The sequence below is a fragment of the Calliopsis andreniformis genome, chromosome 3, assembly GCF_051401765.1.
Source record: "Calliopsis andreniformis isolate RMS-2024a chromosome 3, iyCalAndr_principal, whole genome shotgun sequence".
NCBI lineage: Eukaryota > Metazoa > Arthropoda > Insecta > Hymenoptera > Andrenidae > Calliopsis > Calliopsis andreniformis.
In genome coordinates, this window is record NC_135064.1 from 12685425 (window position 1) to 12706997 (window position 21573).

The 21573-nt window shown below is 38.0% G+C and overlaps 1 protein-coding gene across 2 annotated transcripts; it reads right to left on the reverse strand.

The window, feature by feature from the left end:
• Nucleotides 1–412: 412 nt before the first annotated feature.
• LOC143188943 (uncharacterized) lies at nt 413–19990 on the reverse strand. 2 transcript variants are annotated; one of them, XM_076393500.1, is made up of 7 exons: nt 19917–19990; nt 17248–17479; nt 14369–14500; nt 7191–7293; nt 6948–7131; nt 1540–1621; nt 413–736 (listed from the first exon to the last, which is right to left on the reverse strand). In XM_076393500.1, exons 2-7 carry the CDS (start codon nt 17398–17400, stop codon nt 590–592), a joined length of 801 nt encoding a protein of 266 aa, XP_076249615.1. In that variant the 5' UTR covers nt 17401–17479; nt 19917–19990; the 3' UTR covers nt 413–589. The 2 variants fall into 2 exon arrangements, with proteins under 2 accessions (XP_076249615.1, XP_076249616.1); XM_076393501.1 differs by lacking the exon at nt 19917–19990 and adding an exon at nt 19809–19891.
• Nucleotides 19991–21573: the final 1583 nt, after the last annotated feature.

Sequence of the window (21573 nt, forward strand, 5' to 3'; positions counted from 1 at the left end):
CATCTAAATATTTAACAGTACCACAAATCTATAAATAATCAAAGAATAGCTGTATTTTTCTTATAAGCAAAAATAACAGAAACCATCCAACACTAGTTCGTGTACACTATGATCTCCTTTCAGCTTTTCTCTCTGGCTCGCTCCAATTCCATCCCATAGCCGTTCTATTCGCGCTGCTTTCCATGCAAAACCGCCAATTAATTATACAGCCGGCGCTGCTTCGTATTATCACAACCACCGTTCCCATCTTTTCCTCGCGCAAGTTACATCACCTGTTACGTCACTCGAAGCGCCTTTAGCTCGCAACTTTTCCAATCCCTCTCCTTTTAGCGCCCCATCGCGAACGACTCGAACGATTTCGTAACAATCCATCACGCGTCGTTCTACCAACAGTGAATTCATTTTTCTCGGATCTACCAAACTGCGCGTTGTTCTACTTCCATTGTACAACCGCAGATCTATTATAGTCCATGGGGAGATTGTTTCCTTTAACAATGCGTTATTCCATGGCACGAAGGAGCCTGGTGGAAGTAGCTCCGTAGAAAAAGATGCACAGCGGCAGACAGAGGGTCGGTTCCTCGTAGAAAATTCAATAGATGGTTGGACGATAGAGGATGTCGAAGAGGTTGTTGCGTTGGGCATGATCTATGGGAGCACCATGCCCAGGTCGACCCCACAACCTTCCCCAAGTATCGAAATGTCTACGACAGCTTTCCTGCTCCATACGTCGTTCCTCCTGGAACGGGAAGCAGGTCTGTACAACGCCCGCCTTTTTCTTTTTATTTAACCACGAGCTCTGAAGCTAACTGCACACTTGGAGAGACTAAAAACCTACGTAGAGTAAAGGATCACGATCCCTCAGAAAAGAGGAATCCAGACTTCGCTAAGACTCCGAGCTTAGATATTGCGAATAAAACTTGGGATCTCTGAAAATTGAAATAAAAGGAGTGATTGTGTACCTGGAAAACTGGAATATAGGTATCATTAGGTGGCTCTCTCCAACAGAGAAGATACAATGAAATAAGGTGAATAACCTTTAAGTAAACTGTGGTACCCAGGTGTCGGTGAGTATCTGGATATCCTTAAATTAAATATTTATAAATATAAATTGTAATGACACTAGAATTACTAATGTTTTGTGTACACTTGTCTCTATCAAAATCATCAAATGTAGAGACTTTTTTAGAAATATGTAATTTAAAGATAATATATTAATTTATACTTGTATATTTCCCTTGGTTGAACATCAATTTAAGATAAATTTGGTAATTTAATGTTAAAATAAGTGGCAATCCCGGATATCTGATATCCTTTGGGATTTGTCTGATGAAATTTACTGCAATTTACAGATATGCCTATATATATAGGAATGTTATAAGCCGACCAAGTGTGCGAGTAGCTTTACAAGCGTTTAATACGATGCAACTGCAGCAAATGTAATAAATATTACAGGGATGAATAGATACCCATAATTAATATTAGACAGAGCTATGTACCTTGCTCCAAACGACCGCGTGTTTCTGATCATTTCCTACTTACCAATGCGTTCTCCCGCTTTCGTCGCATTTGCTCTACGAGTTCGGCAATGTACTCACGATTCCCAACCTCCAGTGACCGTAATCTGCCGACAAAAGCGGTCTAAATGAGCTTCCCGAAATCTGATCATATACAGAGATAACTATCTGTTGTTTGAACATGTATTCCTGGATAATTTCGTTAATTTTAAAGATTTCCAGTAAATTCGTAAGCATTTCTAAAAATTTCACTAATTTGTGCATGGCTGCAAAGAAATCAATGCGGTGGTAGTGGTAGTGCTCAGTCAGTAGTCAGACACGTGTTACGCTTGCTGTATCTCTCTTTCACTTTCGATATGAGTGAAACTTGTTTGAGTGAAATTTCTTAGAGAATTTCCTTTCTAGGAAAAACAAGAACTTTGCATCTAGTACTTTGTTTCATCATTTAAAAAGAAATAGAAAATAACAGTGTGTTATTGAACTACTAATCGTATTCGACTTAAACACGAATTTTTTTTATGGTATAATTAAAACATGTACTGATAAAAGGCTTGGTATTTATCCCAGAATTTCTAGTTTGAAATATCTAAATGTAAGTCTTTGCTGTGAGATGTAACATCTCACAACTAAAGTTTTGCTGAATTTACATAAGTGATTGCCTAGCAGTTAGCAAGTTTAAGATCGAAACTGAAGTCTAGTTTAGATTTATCATGGTACTCTGTCTCTCTAGCTCCTTAGTTTAATAGTTTTAAGGCTTACAGTTTAAGTTTATCGTAATGATGACATGTTGGAAATCGATATAACCTTGATCCCATCTATCTCGCTACAGATTTCTACTTGCAACAACTTTCACGTCGTAAAACTTGAGTAATGAGTGATTAAGTAAACGAAAATTCTGCAAGCTAACTTACTACGAGCATAAAAGTAACTTTGAAGAATCAAATTTAAACTATTTTAATCTGCTATAAGAATAAATGTGTTTTAAATTGCTTCATAAACCCCAAATAATATATCTCCCATTAAACATACATATATATATGATATAAAACCAGCATAAAGCTTTGAAGTGCTATTCACGTTCTTCTTTTATTTTTGATACTTTACACTATAAATATCTTGCAACAGATGTGAAAATATGAAAAACTTGTATTAATTTTAACTGTTTCCTAAAATGTTCTAAATTCCAATATCTCACTACCTTATGCTCATAATTGTATCTTCAATATTCAGGTACCCAAAGAATGAATTTGTGATCATTTCAACCGAATAATTATCTCCACATGCACTCAAAATGCAAGTTAAATTGCAATCGGTACAAAGCTTTCCCGACGCTAGTACAAAAGGCTGCTGTTATAAACATGGCAATAATAACTTCTGATTTCGACGATTTGCGCATAATAGCCTCCATGCTCATTACCACATGCATGAACACTTACGGTAATATCTGTTGCATTGAGAAATCGCATCACTTCCGTACCAACACCGCTCTTCTTCGAATGTATTTTCACACAACAGCTTCAAACGCACAATAAATTATAACACGATTCAGTTACGATTATTATAATTCCAGCTAAAATTGATTTCTCCCCCATTAACGATCTCGTGGTTTATTGTTTCCATTGACGAGGGACCGTCACAGTTTTCTATCTGCTCAATAAATTCCTCCGCGATCTATAAAACTTTCATAAGCGTGTCGGCGTTGGAGAAGTTGGCTGGTGTCGCAATGAAACACGAGAGAACGTTGAAGAGCCGCCGCGGGAAACAAGAAAAGCGTCTGGAAAACGCCGATGCGATACTGGAACCTTTTACGATGAAAATATACGAGGGAAACACGCTCCCAGATACTTGTTGCCCGCATTTCGATCGCGAGAGACTAACTTCCACTGCAATGCAAACTTCTACCGCCCTCGAAGAAACATCGCGTTGTTCCAGAACCATGAACGTCCTTTTATACGAACATTACCGCAATGATGCACCTTCCATAAAACTTCTCCCCCGAGTTTTCCCGCAAATAAACGAATCGCCTTTCGCTAGATAGAAAATTTGAAAATTTCGCCCTTCGGGGTAGCCGCTTTTTTCACGCAAAACCTGCAAGAATCCAGCAAGGATCATCTGTAAATTCGAGCAAGTAATAATTCCTCGGGATTTGTGCGTTGCCTGTGAAGAGTTAAACCCTTGGAGCACATAAGAAAGGATCAACGAGGGGCTGCCTTAGAGACACGTACATTGGACCGTCCTGTCGGGGGTGTTTACCCTTTAATAAGCGGGCTTACGCGGGACTTTATGCAGATAAAACGGGAAAGACTCTGACGAAAATATAATTTTCTTATTCCATGCTGGGTAACTACGACTGAGACTTCCTTCTCCACAGCGAAAAAGGAAACAGAGTCTGAATTGAGTAAAAAGTAGCTCTCCGGGAGAATAATAGAAGTTTTAACGATCGGGAAACTTTCGGAATAAATTGAAACTTCGCCAGGTTAAGGAACAGTTGCGAGGAGTGTGATGAAATACGAATATTAAACACGAGATGCTTTATACTCGAACAAACTGCGCGTTCGCGACGCTTAGAAGTTTAGAATCTGAAACTAATTAGCCGAAAGGACGTTAGATGCGGCACGATAAAGCGAAATGGGATTTCGATGACTCTCAGGGACTCTCTGCCCGAACTTGTAATATCGTTCTGCGAGGATTTGCAAGATGTTCGATGAAAGTCGTTCGAGAGGCTCCCGTGAGATCAAATTCTCCTCAGTCGGAGGACAAACGAAGCGAGAAGTCGGCAGAAGCGGGAACAACGTATTGTTCCGCTGTCTATTCTTTTCTCGGCGAATGTGCTCCAAAGAGAGTGCTCCTTCATTACGACAGAAACAAAAAGCGAATTGGAACGAGCATCCCGGAGACTTAGCACAAGCATGTCACCTTGCATGTTGCTTGAAAAAAGCAACAAACCCTGGGGGAGTGAAAAATTAACCCCCTTAAGAGGGACAATAGCCCCAGAGTGAACAGGAACAACATATTTGAGAGCAGACGGAAGTCGCACCAATCAATTGAATAATTAGCGGTAGGTACTAACATTTGTAACTTAAACTGTTTAGTTAACTCTAAAATTCATTTAGCACCTTTCATTTATGTGTAGGTATACAGGATAATCGATAATAGGTGTCAGAAATTTTAAGATGTGATTCTACATAATAAAATAGAAGGAAAATCAAGAATTATCAAATTGCGTTTGGGACTTCGTTTTGGAGTTATTAATTGTTCTAAAAGCATCTAAAATTCGCGTGAAATGTGTCTGACTTGGGATTTATTCTACTACTGGATTAGTCAGGCCAGAGCCAACCAAGCCTGAAATGCAATTTTATCTTCATTTTTGTTTTATTTTCGCTTTTAGAATTACCTTTTCAAATTTCTGACACTTGTTAAACACTGTATAATAGTTTATGTGCGGAATATGGGTTTAAATTAGGTCAACTAGAAAAGGTAAATATATTCTGTTGAATATTTGTAAAGAGGAGAAAATCAAACTTTACTTCGACCATTCGTTTTTTATTCTTTTTACAAAGCGGTCGATAATTGACGATGATTAATTGCTGCAGTGTTCTGACATCCGATCATATTATAAACAACACGACATCCCTGGCGGCAGCTTCATACAGAATTCCATTAAACGCTATCAAAGTGTCTCATTATACATCAGTCTGTTGATGTCCTTGCGCGTAACCAACGTAACAACAACGCGATAAAACGATATCATAGTGTCCTCGATAACAGGAAACTTCCATAACAATGAAATAGCGAAACAACCAGCTAATGTGTTAGTCAAGATAACATTATTTCACCAAGCAATATACTGTATTCAAAATTTACGTAGAGATTGTTATTTCATTCATGTCCTATAGTACTCTAAATAGAATAGATCAATGATAAACAGACACTGATAACTGTCTTTTTTGGAATACAGAAAACAAAGGAGAATAATAATTATTAGTAACTCAATCTTCCTTTATCACAAAAGAACAAGTTTTTGCTCCAGCAAAAATTTATGCAAATAACTTTTATTTAGTCAAAATAATTAACTAAAAAGAATTCATCCAACTAATTATTTCAGGTAAACATTTATTTAAAAGGAAAACTGAGTATTGCTAAGCTCAGTTAAAAGAGGATGAATTACAATGTTTATTATCTAACCTGGTGCCACTCCCGATTAAACCACAAGATGTATTTTTAAATCCAGAATTATATCTCGTCGAAACTCTATTTATCTACCAGCCACTGTTGCTCAAAAATAAAAAAAGTGGAAACTAATTGTTTTACCTACTAGCCACGCACTTGGATTAACAATACCACACAGTGAAACAAATAAGCCCTTCCTTTGAGAACCGTAGAAGCAAGACCGTGGCGGAAGAAAAGCAATCTTTCAAAGTAGAGCGGGAGAGAGAAGGGGAGAAAGTAAAAGGAAAGACAACACTCGACGAGGCAGCCGTCTAGAACGATTTTTCAGCGCGTAATTACCTGAATGCCTTCGAACGAGGAGAGCTAGCACGCCGTGAAGATGGCTGTGAGGAAAACCGTGTTGACGAGTACACAGAGCGACAGACTGTAACGTTGACAAACACTCAAGGGGAAGGGGGATAGATGCTGGATGTGGAGGGACCAACGGCTGAAGTTGTCGAGGTCGAGAGAGCTCAGGTCAATGGGTTGATTACCTGTAACGTAGTTACATCCTCCACGAGTACCGTAACAACGCTAACCAGACCTCTACTGTAATCTCGTGGCTCGTCGCATTTTGACATTCACGTGACCCTTGACACGCCGGGAATGCGTCTCGATTCGGAAACCCGAGAATTCTGTAACTTTTGGCATCCGAGAAAATAGACGATGGTTGCTATTGGAAATAACCTGACAACCTTTTACAGTAAAGTTTCGAAGCTTCTTGACAGTATATTAGTCCTTTATATGCTGCAGGTGCAAAGCTCTTATTTTACAAGATAGTATTTGAACACAAAGGAAAAGTTTTATCTTGTTATGTCTTCTAAAATAATGTTACACATCACTGATACCATTCTGTTTACAAGAGAAGTGTGCAGAATTTTTTTTAATATCTTCAAACGTTCTAGAAATTAAAACGTGAAATGGTGCAAGCCTCCTTCAGAAAAAAATTAAGGTAGGTCAGATCATGACTATGTTGAATCTCTCTTATCAACTAATACCATGCGATGGGAACTACAACATGGATTAAAGCTTAAAACAAATATATCAAATGACCGTAGAAATCATGAGATAAGCTTGAAAAAGGAGCTTTTATGGTAAATGAAAATTTTCTTCAAAGATAACTGAAATGAAAAAGTGCAGTGAAGACAACGAGGATGGGAAGCTACTCCTATTTTGCTATCGACGAAAATGGAGAGCCGAATTTCATTTTCGCGCCATACGTACGATTCAATCGTATACCCAGGTCGTGTGGCATCGGTGGCGTAACGAGTGGCTTGTGGTTGCGCGTAATAACGTCTGCTGGTTAAGAGTGGTACCAATTCCACGCCCCCGGTCAGCTCGTACACCTGAACTTCCTCGTTGTAGCGATTCCGTGAATCTTGGACCAGTTGCATATTTGTGGTTATACCTGGGAAACGAACTGACCTGGAGATCGTGTCGATCGACCTACACTCTCCCTCCGTTTACCTGGTTCCGCCTTATCGTCGAAGAACTTGTTCATATCTGTGACCGCCAAAGGATTAATGTTTTTCTTGTGTAACCTTTCGATTGTGGAATTGTTGGTCCATCCCTGAAAGGATTTCAAGTGGTAACCAGCAAGGTCTGGCACAATCGGTACATAATGATTCGATTTGGTTGAAACCTGTTTCTCGGTTTCGGTTTCGTGCTTGGTGTCGAATTAAATCAGGCATTTGAAACTGTACATTTAGCATAGAAGGGTACTTTTAGGACCCTTAACTGACACTTAACAAGTAACACTTCGAAGCTTGTTCTAGGAACAATGTTGCAATCAAATCTACTAACCTAAATTCTACAAAGTCATCGTGTCGTTACAAAGATCAGTTCTAGTGTAGGTTCTAGTGAAACTGCTGCAGTTTGATTAGAGTCGCCGTGAACGCGAAAAGCGACGAAATTAACACCGTGGTTTGATGGAAGTATGAACCTAGGTGAAACTAGAACCGTAGTTCGATTAAAGTAAGTGGTGGTCCAGGTCCCGATGGTACTAGAACTGCAAATCAATCCAGTTGGACTTTGAATCAGACGACAAAGAAAGCAATACCGTGGCTCAGATAGTAATAGCATAAACCTAACAGAGTTAGTATCGTATCTTGATCAATAGAACTTGAAATAGTTTCTTGTATCAACGTAAAGTCTATTATTGCCAGCGAAAGCGTATCAAACTCCTAGCTAAGCGAATTCAAAAATATATCTCAAAGAAGAGTATCGAAACATACTCGGGTAGAATTGTTCGACTGATCAATAACCACTTGCTTAAAAACACGCAGCTGAATCATTTATCACGTCAATCTAGTTAACTTAGAACGTTACAAGGAGCCAGGACCATGCAGTTTATTACAAAGAAAAAGAAAAAACCATCCATAAATCCATCCACTATAAATCCATGCCCGGTGCCGCGCAAGAGGGATAACGCTAGGGTGAACACAAACGCAGCAAGACGATAAACGAAGGCAAAGATCGGTAGGAGAGGGTGTGTAGCGAGAATAAGCTTTCGCGTTAGGGGAAGAGGTAAACTCGGCTGAAGTGGAACGCAGTAATAAATTTTAGTTTAAACTTTCCAGCTGCGGAAGCCGAGGGAAGGATCGTTCAATTACGGCCGGTAACGCGGCACGGTTATGTGCGTTGCTGTTGGAGGATGCTACGACGGTTAATTAAAAATTAAGAGTTTCACTCGACGGGATCGTTTGCCGTGGCCGAGGCGGAAAGGAGGCAGACGCGTCTCCACGGAAACCCAGCCACCCTGTTCCGGAAGCGCGGTAACAGAAGCGCTAATTTCCACTTCAAACGCTGTTTACCGGCTCTAGTGACTATAACACCCCGAGTCTGATAGAAAAATCCGTAGCCAGCGTCGAGTCGAGGTAATGCATTCGTTTCTGCTATTAAATAGAATTATGTACGAGACATGACGACTTCCAGAGGGCTGCTGGAGAAACCGATGAAAGGATGTCCTGATTAAATTCAATTTCGAACAGGAAGCACTCTTCCCCTTCCTAATGGGGAAGTTCGTGTACGCGAACTAGGGTATGGCCTAAACTATTTCGTTCTAACTATGCAATCTCTGTCTTTCAAGCTGTATGCGTTTGAGAAGCTACTTGTTAGAGAATGTAACGTTCATAGAAGGAAGCTCCACAGTATCTCCATAATATCTACTGAATTGCTATCCTCAAAGAGTACTTATCAGTTTGAAGCTTAATTCTATTTCACTATGCGTATATACAAAGCTGTAATGTACGTATGGACAGAATTCGTGGGCGAAGTCCTGCTCGTCGACCAGAAGTGAACTATGTACAAATGAAAAGTGACGAGCTAACGTGAACGTTTTCTAATTCTCTAGCTATGGAACGAGAAAGAGACTAACTAATAAGGTGAACTATCTATCAGCTGATGGCAGACTGATATTTAGCGCATGAGGAAGTATGCGTACCAAGGACTCGAGGAACCGCACACCCAGCAACTTGGGATCCCTCCAAGGAACTCCACCAGGACCAGGACGACCCCAGGACCAAAGAGGCGCCAACTAAGCACACGGCGTCATAGCATATTAAGCAGTTTCCAAGGTTCGTTTCCTACATTCGCGGGGTGGCTGGCTACAGTTCGAGCACGTACTCTGCTCCTGATCTACCGAATACATCCTAACGTGTAAAAGGATTGAATATTTTGATATGGAATTCTTTATTTCATTTATTAAATAACACAAATGATTAAGTTAGATCACTGTTGTATCTGTTTAGACTACTTTTGTTGGAAAACTCCAATTGATAAAACTTCAATGCTTACATTCAACATACCTAATTATATTTAAAAATATACTTGTTAAATGAGACAGTCGTAGCACCTTTACTTAAAAAATGGAATACAAATATAATAGAGTTTATTATGCTTTATGTACTTTAGTTAAGTTTTAGTAGATGGTGAAACTTTATTTTTTATAAGGACATTTTCTTAAGGATTTATTTATTGTTCCCATATTTTTCTACTGAAATTCTTGCCCCTCGAGTTCAAAATATTATAGCTCATTCTTGTAACTAGATTTGTATTGAATGTCAATATTGAAATTCAATGTATTGAAACTTGCCAAAGAAGGCAGTCTAAACACATGTGTGTATAGTAAATAACATTTATGTTATCTAATAAATTAGAATCTAGATATTGATATATTTTTTTGTCTGATGAACCGTTTACAAATATTAGCATATCCTACATCCCTAAATTTTGCATACCTAACTCTTTTCTACTATTAAGATTAGATTTCACACTTTGAAGTGTTTAAATATTTCCTCGCTGGTGCAAGAACTAAAACAGAAGAATCCAATGGTGAAAACTTCTTTATACCTCTCAATTTCTCAAAGAAACTTCGATGATTAAATTCCGATAACTAGCATCTGGTCTCGAGTGATGCGAAGACGATGACGCGACGTCCCCCATTTTTCGTTGCAAGTTTCTTGGAAGAATCTCTTGGCGCGAAAATTTTCGCGTCACCAAGAAAGATCGACGCTGTGTCTCTTGACTACGAAACGTTTTCAGCTGTACGTGATCAGGGAACGATACGTCTATGGGGTTAGATCAAGAACGAACCGAACACTCGACTGTGTCGACGTCCCCCTTCCCTTTATCGACTTTATTGCCGACAGAAAGATGTTTCACGTTTGCCCGTACAGCGAAAGTCCATTACGGAGTGCCTCTTATATGCGTCGCCGCAACTGCACTCGAATCATTTCCAATCGTTTATAACATAGTTTTGTCGACGTACGAACGACTTAGTGCACAGAATCCAATCACCCTCGTTCGTACGATGAAAAATGAAGCTTCTATTTAACGACTTACTGTAGAACTCGAGATTCGTACTTGAAGTCAAGGTCAAGTAGAATCATGAGGAAGCAAATTCCACTCAAAACAGATCTCTGGTTTTTTCGGACCAAAAATTGAACTTCATTATCCTTAATATTTTCTAGGTTCCTCAATATTTTTTAGGTAGTAAAAATCAAGGAAACCAAGAAATCCTTCATTAAAAGTAATTAGCTTCATAGATATCGGAAAAAATAATTTTTCTTTTCCTTTATAGGTATCATTAAGATTATTTAATTTGTGAGGCATAAATGAATAAGTGAATTTTAAATGGATTCTTCCTATTAACAGAAATAGCATCTGTATTTAACTATCACGATATCACTGTTAATTTCTTCCACTTCAAGAAAAATTCAAAGTTAATTACGAATAAACATTAGCATATCGTCGGAGATATTTATTGTAATTATTTCACATAATCGAGGGTTCGTAAAAGACAGATAAAATTTCACTTATAAGAAATTTGAACGAAAAAGCAGTAGGTATTATGAGAACACGAGTTAACTACCATTTTAATTTAAACTCACGCAATTTTCATGTCCCCTGAGTCGCTTGATTTACTCCAGCAAATTGCTGGAATAATTAAGAATTATTCGATGAAGAAAATCTCTTGGGAAGTTCGTTAACAAACTATCGTTAAACACGTGAAGAACATCGATACGAACCGATCGATAGCCAGGCAATACATATTCCACGAACGAGCAGGCGGAAAGCAAGTTTCGTGCACGAGGTCGCTTGAGATGTTAATGAAAGCCAACGTCACAGAGGTGACGACGATATCGCTGGATTTTATCAGCGGATGCACGATAACGATGACTGTGACTGCCCTCCAACCCTACCACCACCTCCCTTCGTGATCGGATCTGCCTGACATCCTTTCTTAAGGGGGTGGCTTCTTTTCCGTCGCCTTTGTATTATTAAGCGCGCTGAAAGCAACTTCCGACGACAATTTCGCGAAGACTCGAAGAAAATATCGAGCCAAGTAGTGGGATAAAAATGATGAACGCAGAATGGAAATATTCTCGAAGAATAAAAGCTTAATCTTTGTGTTGAAGTGGTTTCTGGATTTAAAATAAATTTTAAAAGTCCTCTTTCATTGAAAATATGTTAATACTGAATCACTTTTTGTTTTTGTTGGTTACTTACATTCGCATCATTTACTAAAATGAAACATTAGCGACTTAGTTTGTACATGTATGTTAATACAGTTTTTAGGATCGTGGCTTTTTAAAAATTACAAAATGCTCTAAATAGTTTAAGCTTAGAAGCTTCTGAAGTGTTTTAATTACTCTTACAATTAGTAGAAGAAGTATTACTATTGAAATATGGCCTGTTAACAAGAATTTGTTGCAACTGAATCATTTTACTGAATTTCTTAACGCGTATTTTTGAAGAGATTTTATTTTAAAGAAGATGTGGATTCATGAAAAATGCTACGCCCTAAGCGGCTGTTGTTCAACACTGTTTATAGTTGAAAATTTATCCAGAGGAAAGACCACCGTTTTAAGAGCAGCATAGAAAGACTGTAAAAACGAAATGTCTGTACTCGTTTAATGCGAGATAAAAAACAACGTTGCTTAAGGGTTGACCTGATACGCCCGATAACGAAGTTGTGAATAATGGAGAAATAGAAACTCGAGGAGGTTTCTTCTGCGAAGAAGTTTTTCCGAGGGTCGCTCGGAAGGGAAACATAAGATTCGCCCGCGGCAAGCTGAAATTACAGAATACAGAATTGCCTACGAGTGCAATAAACCGTGGAAGATGCGAATGAAAATCTAGAAGGTGTGTCAAAAATAATGAAAAATATACCACCATTTACAGCAAACCTAACTGAAATATAAGCCTGCTTATACATGGAAACAAGATCTAATCGTGACGAATTATTTCTACAAAATTTTCTTCGTATCCAGATACATCCAATTCGCAATGTTATTATTAGTAGAAGAAATAATATTAAATAATAGTAAGTATTATCAACACCGAATTTTACAAAAAAATTAGTAAATATTCTTTTTAGAACTGGACCTCCTAATAAAGCTAATGTTGTAAGTAGAACAAAATGGCAAAGTATGTGAAGTAAGGTCAAAAATAGCATACTATTTTTTAAGTTTTGAATTGCAAATGGTGCTCGGGAACTAGTTCTCGAATAGCGATCATGACGGATCGTCGCGAAGGCAAACATTTACGTAAGTGCATGGTTATTATCGGCTTCTAGGACATCCTTCATCTCAATGATAATAATTTCCATAACTACTCGAATAATAAAGGTCAGACCAATCTCTTCAGAAAAAGAACCAGGCTAACTTCGGCCTTGTTCTCTCTTTAGCTTACTCATACTCGTGTACATACAACGCTAAGTAGAGTAGCATTATTCCATAGATTTTCATGTCCCAAATTTCACAATTCTCTTATCCGAGAATTGTCAAGTGGCTTTTGATGTGATGGATATAAATATGGGAGGCATTTTTACGAAAGTTTATAAAGACAAAATGTATTCCAGTTCTTAGGTACCTACTTTCCTCAGAAAAATAAGGTAGGAAACTGGAATAATTTTGTTAATTGGGATTGTAGAGCTTGAACTATGTAGTATTCGTAGCTTTCAAGTGTCTATGAATTGTCGATTAAAGAAACTACCACTTCAAACTATGGTAAACCAATACTTCATTAAATTCATTGACTAAAATGTTAAATAAATAAAATACTAAATGTCGTGTATATGTGTATACATGTATATGTGCACAGAAAGTATTGTTTTCATCAATGAATTTCACGCAATATCGAACTATTCGTGAAAAAGTGATAAATTACAGTTAAAGATCAATAATGGAACGATCAACAGGAAGCTACTCGTAGAACATTCAATTTGCATAAAAAAAGTAATAGCTACTGAAGGATGTATCGTGCTCGTGAATTAATGTATAGCAAAATTACAACACGAAATTTTCTCCTATTGGGTCAGACAAAGAACATACTATCGAATTAAACGAGTACAAGAGCACGGTCAATGAATGCGAAATGAGGCTCGTTGCGCGCAAAAACGAAATTAACCCTTGCTGGGACATAAAAAAGTTTAGTATTATAGGCCTTGTAATTTTATGTGCAGCGTTTATTTACAGTGAAACGCGAAAATAAAGAAGGTAATTATTGGCAGCATAGATATTTGAAAAGCTGGTTTGAATCAAAACCCCAGATTGAATATCAGTAATTCATGCGTTGGTAAATGTGCTTACATTTCCTGTTCCTTTTTTGCGATAAAGAAACCATAATTTCACCAAAATAAACAAACATTCGAATTACGAAGATATTGATAATTTTTCATAACCACTTTTATAACGTATTTTGCTTTCATAAAATACCGACAAACCAAACACCGTTGTACGCAAAACATTTGCACTGATTGATTGGATCCAATTCTATGCTAAGCGGAAATAAAGCTTTCGCAAAAAGAATTAATTAATGAACCTCAGTCGTCCCTGCTTAATCGAAAAGTAATAGACGTTTGACGGGTGCGCACGCGCGATATTGATTTACGTATCTTTTTGCCATGGCGGATAATGAATGAATAACATCCAATTTACGAAAGAATATTCGCCTCTATCACAGTTTTGTCAGAAACTGAGATATCGAACAGAATAAGTCAGTAATTATTTAAATAGACGGGGATATGCACTAATAACAATAAATTTATTTAGTCATTGTTGCTCTCGATATTTGTATCGAAAATTAAGTATCGTGCAATATTAAAATACTTAAGTTGTATATCAATCGTTTGAAAACTTTACCTGCCCGAAATTCTGGCACATCGGTGGCTCCGGGGGATCCAAAGGCACGTTTTTCTTTCTCAGGGTGGCTGCGCAAGGCGCACCCCCTCCAGGCTTGCCCCAAGGCGAATAATTCTCCAAGATTTGTTGGAGCTAGTGAAAGAGAAAAGAAACTTGAGTTTACAAACACAATTTTTCATATAACTGAAAATATTGTCACTTGCACATTGTTGTTGTAGAAGTTGTGAATAAAATTAATTTAGAAATTATTTATTCTTTGGAAAAGGGGATGTAAGCAAGAATGAATTTCTTAGTATGTAATTTCTTGGTTATTAGGTACATAAAATTATATTGAAAAATTTCATGCAATGAAGTTTTCAAATACCAAATTGTCAAATAAACATAATTATTTAAGTGATTAAATTATACTATTTGATTAATAGTAGTTCACTACTACAATATATCACTTATATCACTACAACAAAAGACACAATTCTACACATTTAAAATCGCCTTTCATTTAACTTAAAATAATTAAAAAAAAATTATAATGAGATCAGTTATTTGATTTTATTTTCTTCAGCATGTTAATTACTAACAAACTTTGATCCTCATGCGATAATTTACTTCGGAAAGAGGAGCTTCAAATAATATTTCCCGCGAAAAAACTGAGATGCCTACACGAGTGGTGGTTCTTTATCCAGTAGTTTCGCAAGTCTGACACCGCATAGATTGATACTACTGCGCGCATATCGAGACTCTATTGTCCAAGCGGCTTCAGAGAACGAACATCCAACGAGCCATTGAGAATTCACTTTTGAGCCTCTTTTCCTCCACTTGCGGCTCAACAGAGTTTCAAAAACCAGTTAAAGATTTAAACGAAACTAAACCCCCTTATTCTCACGGGATCAACCTCTCGAGATCAATATTCTGCAAATCCATAAATATAACGACTGCACGCATATTTCCAATTTTAAATTTATAAATTAAGGCAACAGATTAAACGTATTAAACATAGCGTTTATTCATCGCTATAATCTCCGCGTAAGTAATCATGTTTATTATTGTGTAGAAAACAACCTTTGCGGTAAGCTAATGTTCGAGCGTGCATAATCCAGCATATGTGCAGTATAGTAAGTAATTTGCATGCACTTTACGGTTCTGAATATTTTAATTCTTTATTACAGGTCGTAGGTAGGTACAATACCACGCGTACGAATCACTCGCCAGAAATTTGCAAAAAGAAACTGAGATGTTTGTTTCTCAGAAAAGAGAAATTATGTTCTAAGGAGCACGCATGGACAAAATTCAAAATTTTAATATTTTTAATATTTATTTTAAAATTTTTAAACTTTAGAATAAGATAGTTTTTTTTACTGAGCCAATCCCAGAGCTATGAAATGTTTTCCACCACATTAATTAATGCTACATTTTCGTAAGAGAATGTATAAAAACATTTTCCAAGTTGAAATATTATTCCCTTCCGTTAAATGTGGTTGGTTTGAGTAACAGTACGCGACCTAACATCTGGATATCATTAAAACCTGGGAACGTTTGCGCTCATTAACTAAAATATTTCTTAAAGTTTCCACTCTCATGGGGGTGGTAAATATCTACGCCGTAATTACCGTGCAGCTACTAATGATACGGTTTATACAAATTACACTCGACGAAAGCGTTTCAAGTTTCGCGCACTTTGCGTAAATTCCATTAAATCCATTATATTAGGTTCTATATCTTGTTCATTACTTAAAAGTATCATCGTGAAATGTAATTTTTTAAAGATTTTGAGGTCATTGGTAAGGGCTGATAGTAATTCAGGCATCTCACAGGTTAGCGGCACTACTGCGTGTGTGGGAGAGAGGAGTGTGAGGTGTGAGAGACAGAAAGGTGCCAGCCGTACGTTGAGAAAGAACCAGGTGTGTGATACATCAACGAAAGTGTTGAATTGCCTAGCGATAAATAGAGAGAGATTGTTTAGTTCTAGTTTCGTTTTTGTAGTTGCTTATTTGTTAACAACAAGCTCTATTGTGTTATTGTTCCTTGAATATAATGAAAATGTTAAGCGTATCGTTAGTAAAAATATTGAAGTACGTAGATTCAAGTTATGGTCTTCAAAATATGTATAGGTTCTGCCCCAGGCAGAATCAAGAGTAAAGGAAAACACATGTTTAGAATTTTTATTCTGAGCAAGCAACTTTAAGATACACAAGGACCTTCCTAACATCTATAATATCATCTGTGATAATAAAAAGTTTTACAGACTGCGATATTAAGCGAAAAAAATATTTTTACTTGTTGCTCGGAAGATTATACTGGCATCGATAATTACAAAAAATAATACATACTAAAACCTTAGAGTTAAAATTCCACAGCTGCAGCTTTTCAATATATCCCAAAAATTTGAACACATTATCAGAGAGAAAATATACAAATTATGAAAATTAACTTCATTTCTTAAATCTGCTTCTCATATTCATATTCAGCCATTTATATTATAGTTTCATCGCAAAAGAAAGCCCATAACGCATATAATCTCGAATTCGTCCCATAAGAAGAAATAGTAGATACGATTTTTGAAAATTTCCTAAACCATTCCTCGTCCTCGAACTTATATTTTCATTTGCTATTGATCATTCGGTGACCAGTATCGAAAGAAGAAAGTCGATCCAGCAGAAATCTCTTACACGGACTCGTAAATCCCCGCGGTTATCCTCCAAGTTTCGAGGAGGCCATAATGGTGAAAATACAGGGGTTTGTTGCGGACACGATTCCAGCCGGTGATCTTTATCCGATCAGCGAGAGGATACAGGAGGAAATAGAGGTAAGAAGAGGTCAGCGAAGTAGAAGCGTCGCGGACGGTGCTCGAGCAAGCACAACAGCCCATTTACGAGGCATACTTCACGCTGTTCACGGTGCTTTTGACGTTGCAACTCCTCCTTTCGTCGTCTCCACAACGCCGTTCCCTCCTGAACGGCCCGACGTTCCCTCTCCTTCCTTGACTTCTCCTCCGTTTCCGGTACGTACGTCGTCTCCTCCGTTTCCTGCGCCATCTCGGTGTCCTGGTGTCTTCCTCTTAATAAAAGGAGGAACAAATCACCAGCATCGTGGCTAGGCACGCAGGCGAACCTTCTGAAAATCAAATGTACGGTCGTCTAGAGTGGTCGGAAAACGAACGAGCGCTCCTCCACTCTTTCCGGTGTGCTACTGAAATTGTGAAGTGGTTGCCGTTGTTCGTGCATTGCAATATGCTGTTCGTTGGATTCGAGGAGAATTTCAGTCGACCTTAGTTTCCGACTACCTTCACCCGCTAGTTCTGCTACTTTTCGACGTTCGAAATTAAATGAAAAATTTCGAAAAATAACCTCGGGAAAAGGGAATCTCGTTAAAAGGGTAGCTGAGATAGAAATATTGAATAGTGGGGAAAATGAGGCGTACGACTGCGAGAATAACGTCGAATCGCATGACGAAGCATCGCTGTCATCTGTATCTGTTATTGATTTAACAAGATATTATCATGGTTCGAGGGAAAGCGACATCGGTCTCGGTACTTTGCAAAGTAATCGCACTGCTGGAGGAACGTCGAATATCTCATTTGCACGAACATTTTTGCGAACGAATGCGAGAATCGAATTAACTCGCGAAGACCTCTTTTCTTGAGAGAGTAATTCTCGGGTTTATTTTCCAGTTACTTTACAAATAGCTATAATAGGTAAATATAATTTTACTCAAGTTGGAGAGTAGAAATTTGAACCGACAATTTTCGGTACACTGTATCCTCTGTATGTCTCTCAGAAAAATACACGAGATGATAATCTCTTTTACAGGAATTAATTACAGTTAATTTCTATTTTATACATTTTACATTTTTTTAGAGGAATTCGTTTGTATAAGAGGAATCGAAACCGCCTTTGAAAACTGATAATTAACCATTGTCATTCATTTCAATTGCTGATACCTGCTTTCCACTCTTCCTATTTCGTTTTATTTGAATTTACTGTGACGCTTTCACCTGCTAAAAATATTCAAATTTACTGTTTATTCTCAACCGATACAGACACCTTCATTATACGTGTTGGATAGTCAATTTTATTATGACCGACGGAATTGGTATTTATTTCGAAATATCAATATATAATGAAGTGCGGTAAAACCGTGAAAAAATATCCTGGAAGTTCATTTATCGATTTATACATAAAAATATCGTTGCAAGGCACTACGGTATTTCGCGATGCACGGAATGCGAACGGCTGGAGGTAAAATGGAAGGACTTCGAGGCATGCCTTGCATAATACCATCAATATCTTTTTATCTGCTGGCAACGACATTGTTACGAGATACTTCGCGAATCTCATTTTAATAATGAAAAATTATCATCCCTGCGGCATCCATACTCCTTGAATTTAATCAAAATTTTATTGTCCCTTGTGTAGGTTCTCGTTTATAAAAACTAGAGACGTATTAAACGCAACAGAACGATGATTTCTTCTTCTCTCAACTAAAAAACTACCCAGTAATTACTACGGAAAAAGGATCATGGATTGCAGAACACTATTCAAAACCACTAATACCCCGCATGCGTCGTTTCGCAACAAGAGATTTTACTTTCAAATGTACTGCAAAACCACCTCTTACCTTTGGGCAATTTAGAAGAGATGTAAACGCATTCGACTCTAGATAACTGTTAAGAAATTAAAGAAGCCTGAATAAAACATCGCGCATGCGATTAAACCGCGTCATCAGGTTCACATTGAGAACCAAGAAAGAGCAGACTTGAAATACTCAAAGAATCTTCATTCTGAAAAGTAACCCAAAACTGAATAGAAATACGTGTGTTTTACACTCAACGTTACTAGAAAAACTGTGTGACAGATTCAAAGAATTATTTTTTACTTCTGACTTTATATGTTTATGTTGATATGATTCTATTTCTTTTAATACCATTTAAGCTGGATATACACTAGCGAAAAGTTCACAAAAAATGTCTGGAAACGATTTACAAACTTTTTATCACCCTTACTCGATTTTTCCAAGAGCACTAAGAACAGTATACGAACAAATACGCGAACAGACAATTTATAGAAAATTGAATGTCTTTACTGTTCGCGAACTCAGGTGTATTCGCACCTTTAGACGATGTTTAAACACAACAAAAACATCAAAAAATGAATTCAAGTACCCTAATATTATAAATATAAATACGATAAAATTTAGAGATTAAAGTTTATTGCATTCTATTTGAATATTAACGTGACTAGAGTTTACCCTAATAACGCTAAGTTGAACATTTTTTCATTTAAGCGATCCTGGAATAACTCGAACCAGCAGGCTTTTAAAATCCTCGGATACCAGCACAGTCGATCTGACATTTCGCGCTGTCTTCGCGGACTAAACATTCTTTCACCAGTGGAAGCTCGAGAAATGTAATTTCGCGAAAAGTAACATTAACTTTAATACTCACGAGGGCGCAGAGAAGTTTTGCGTGTCACGGAAACAGGGTCCGATGCGAATAATGGTGTCTCGCGAAAATAGTCGGTAAACCGATTACATCCATACAAAGGCTGCTCACCTGGCGATCAGAGCACGCGACTGGCAACCACACGGTGAATCCCCGACCGAGTCAGCCACCCTTTGCTGCCTACCCGTCGACGTCGATTCTTCACATACCGGTACACGAACCAACCCTCCACTCCCCCGACCGCGTGGCCTGCTGCTATATGCGTCACAATTTACGTCGTCGTGCCGTCTACCACTATGCCGCTCGACCTTCGAATGTTGGCTCGTGACCAGGGCCGTCTGGGCGCACGAAAGCACCCCTAACTTCACGGGGAGTTACGAGGGTTGCTGGTGGACGGTGGTTTAGGGCAGAGCAGCGCAGCTCAAACGTGTTCAGTTAGTGGAACAATTTTGGCGGCGCGGCAAGAAGTCGTTGATTAAAGTCGAGGGTAGACGCGGCTGAATTTTGTCGATTTATCCACGAAAAAGTTGTAATTCGTTCGCCTAAGTAGTTTTTGAACTTCAAAGCCTCGGTTGAGAAAGAAAAAGTTCTTGACGAAAGTTGAACGGTCGTAATTACTTAAGGAGAAACTTAAAACAGGCTTTCGTGCTTGAGTTATCGATTGAACTCGAAATTATCGCACGATTCATTCTAGCTACGCGTAGGTACTGCTACGACTTGTTTGATCTGGTTAAATGTACACGCTGCTGCGAAACTTTATATACATAAATTCCACGTGTTTACGACGTGTCACGTGTCAAGCGTATGAGATGACACAAAGCAAAGTGCGACAAATATATTACGCGCTGTAGGTTTTCACAAGTTTTTACATGTTACAGCAGGGGGAAAAGTTACGCATTTTGGAAGATGCAGGAAAGTGGCGAGCTATCGCGTGCTGCTGACCTACGTTTGACTATCAAGCTGAAGGCTAACCATTAACAAATAACGAAAAATTGATACTGTGTTTGTAGGGTTACGGCACACGATGTTGGACGAGACATCAGAACGTTTGTATAGGATATTTTGCTGGCATCCTGAAAAGTAACCTATGAAGAACGTCTCATGTACTTTTTTATCATATAAAACGGAGTCGGGTAATGCTCGAATTCTTCTTCAAAATACCAAAGCACGTCAGAAGTAGCTCAGAGATTACTTAAGCATGCTATTGTTGCAGCGTATACGTTCTTACAAAGCATTTAATGCGCCCTATACAGAAGGACGAAACGTTTTGCAGTAAAAAAGTAGCTCCGCTCGTATAAAAAGTGTTCATAACTCAAGTTGTAGAGGAAGTATTTACACGAGACTAGAGGTTCTGTTTGCTAAAAGTGCCTTTATCCTTTTTGTTCAGGGCAAACGCAGGTACGCGTCGCGTTGTAAAAATATTCTTTCTTATCTTTGCTTTTATCGTTATGTTGTACACTCACAGAAAGGGATTTACAAACGTTTACAAAAACTTTCCAACGCTACGAATAAATATAAGTAGTTATACGAAAGTTGGTTCTGAAGACTTTGTAAATTTCTCTACATTCACGATATTTCAAGAAATATCAAAATTAGAAACATACATAAATAATTGCAAAGTTTACTTTCAAATTACCACAGATAAGTATGCAGGGTCGACTGGATAGTTTCTGGAGTTTCCGGTTTCATCTACTGAAATACCGACTTCGCGAAAACCACTAGCTTCCGAGCGCCCTCTGTGATTTTCAAGCGGAGGATCTAGGAACTG

Bases quoted from the DNA above. Each gene is read 5' to 3' on its own strand.
- LOC143188943 (XM_076393500.1), bottom strand. From the start codon at position 17,400: ATGGCGCAGGAAACGGAGGAGACGACGTACGTACCGGAAACGGAGGAG. The intron at 14,501-17,247 runs GTATGCCTCGTA...CTCTTTCACTAG, and splicing joins AGCACCGTGAACAGCGTGAA to CTCCAACAAATCTTGGAGAA. The intron at 7,132-7,190 runs GTAAACGGAGGG...TTCGTTTCCCAG, and splicing joins CGACGATAAGGCGGAACCAG to GTATAACCACAAATATGCAA.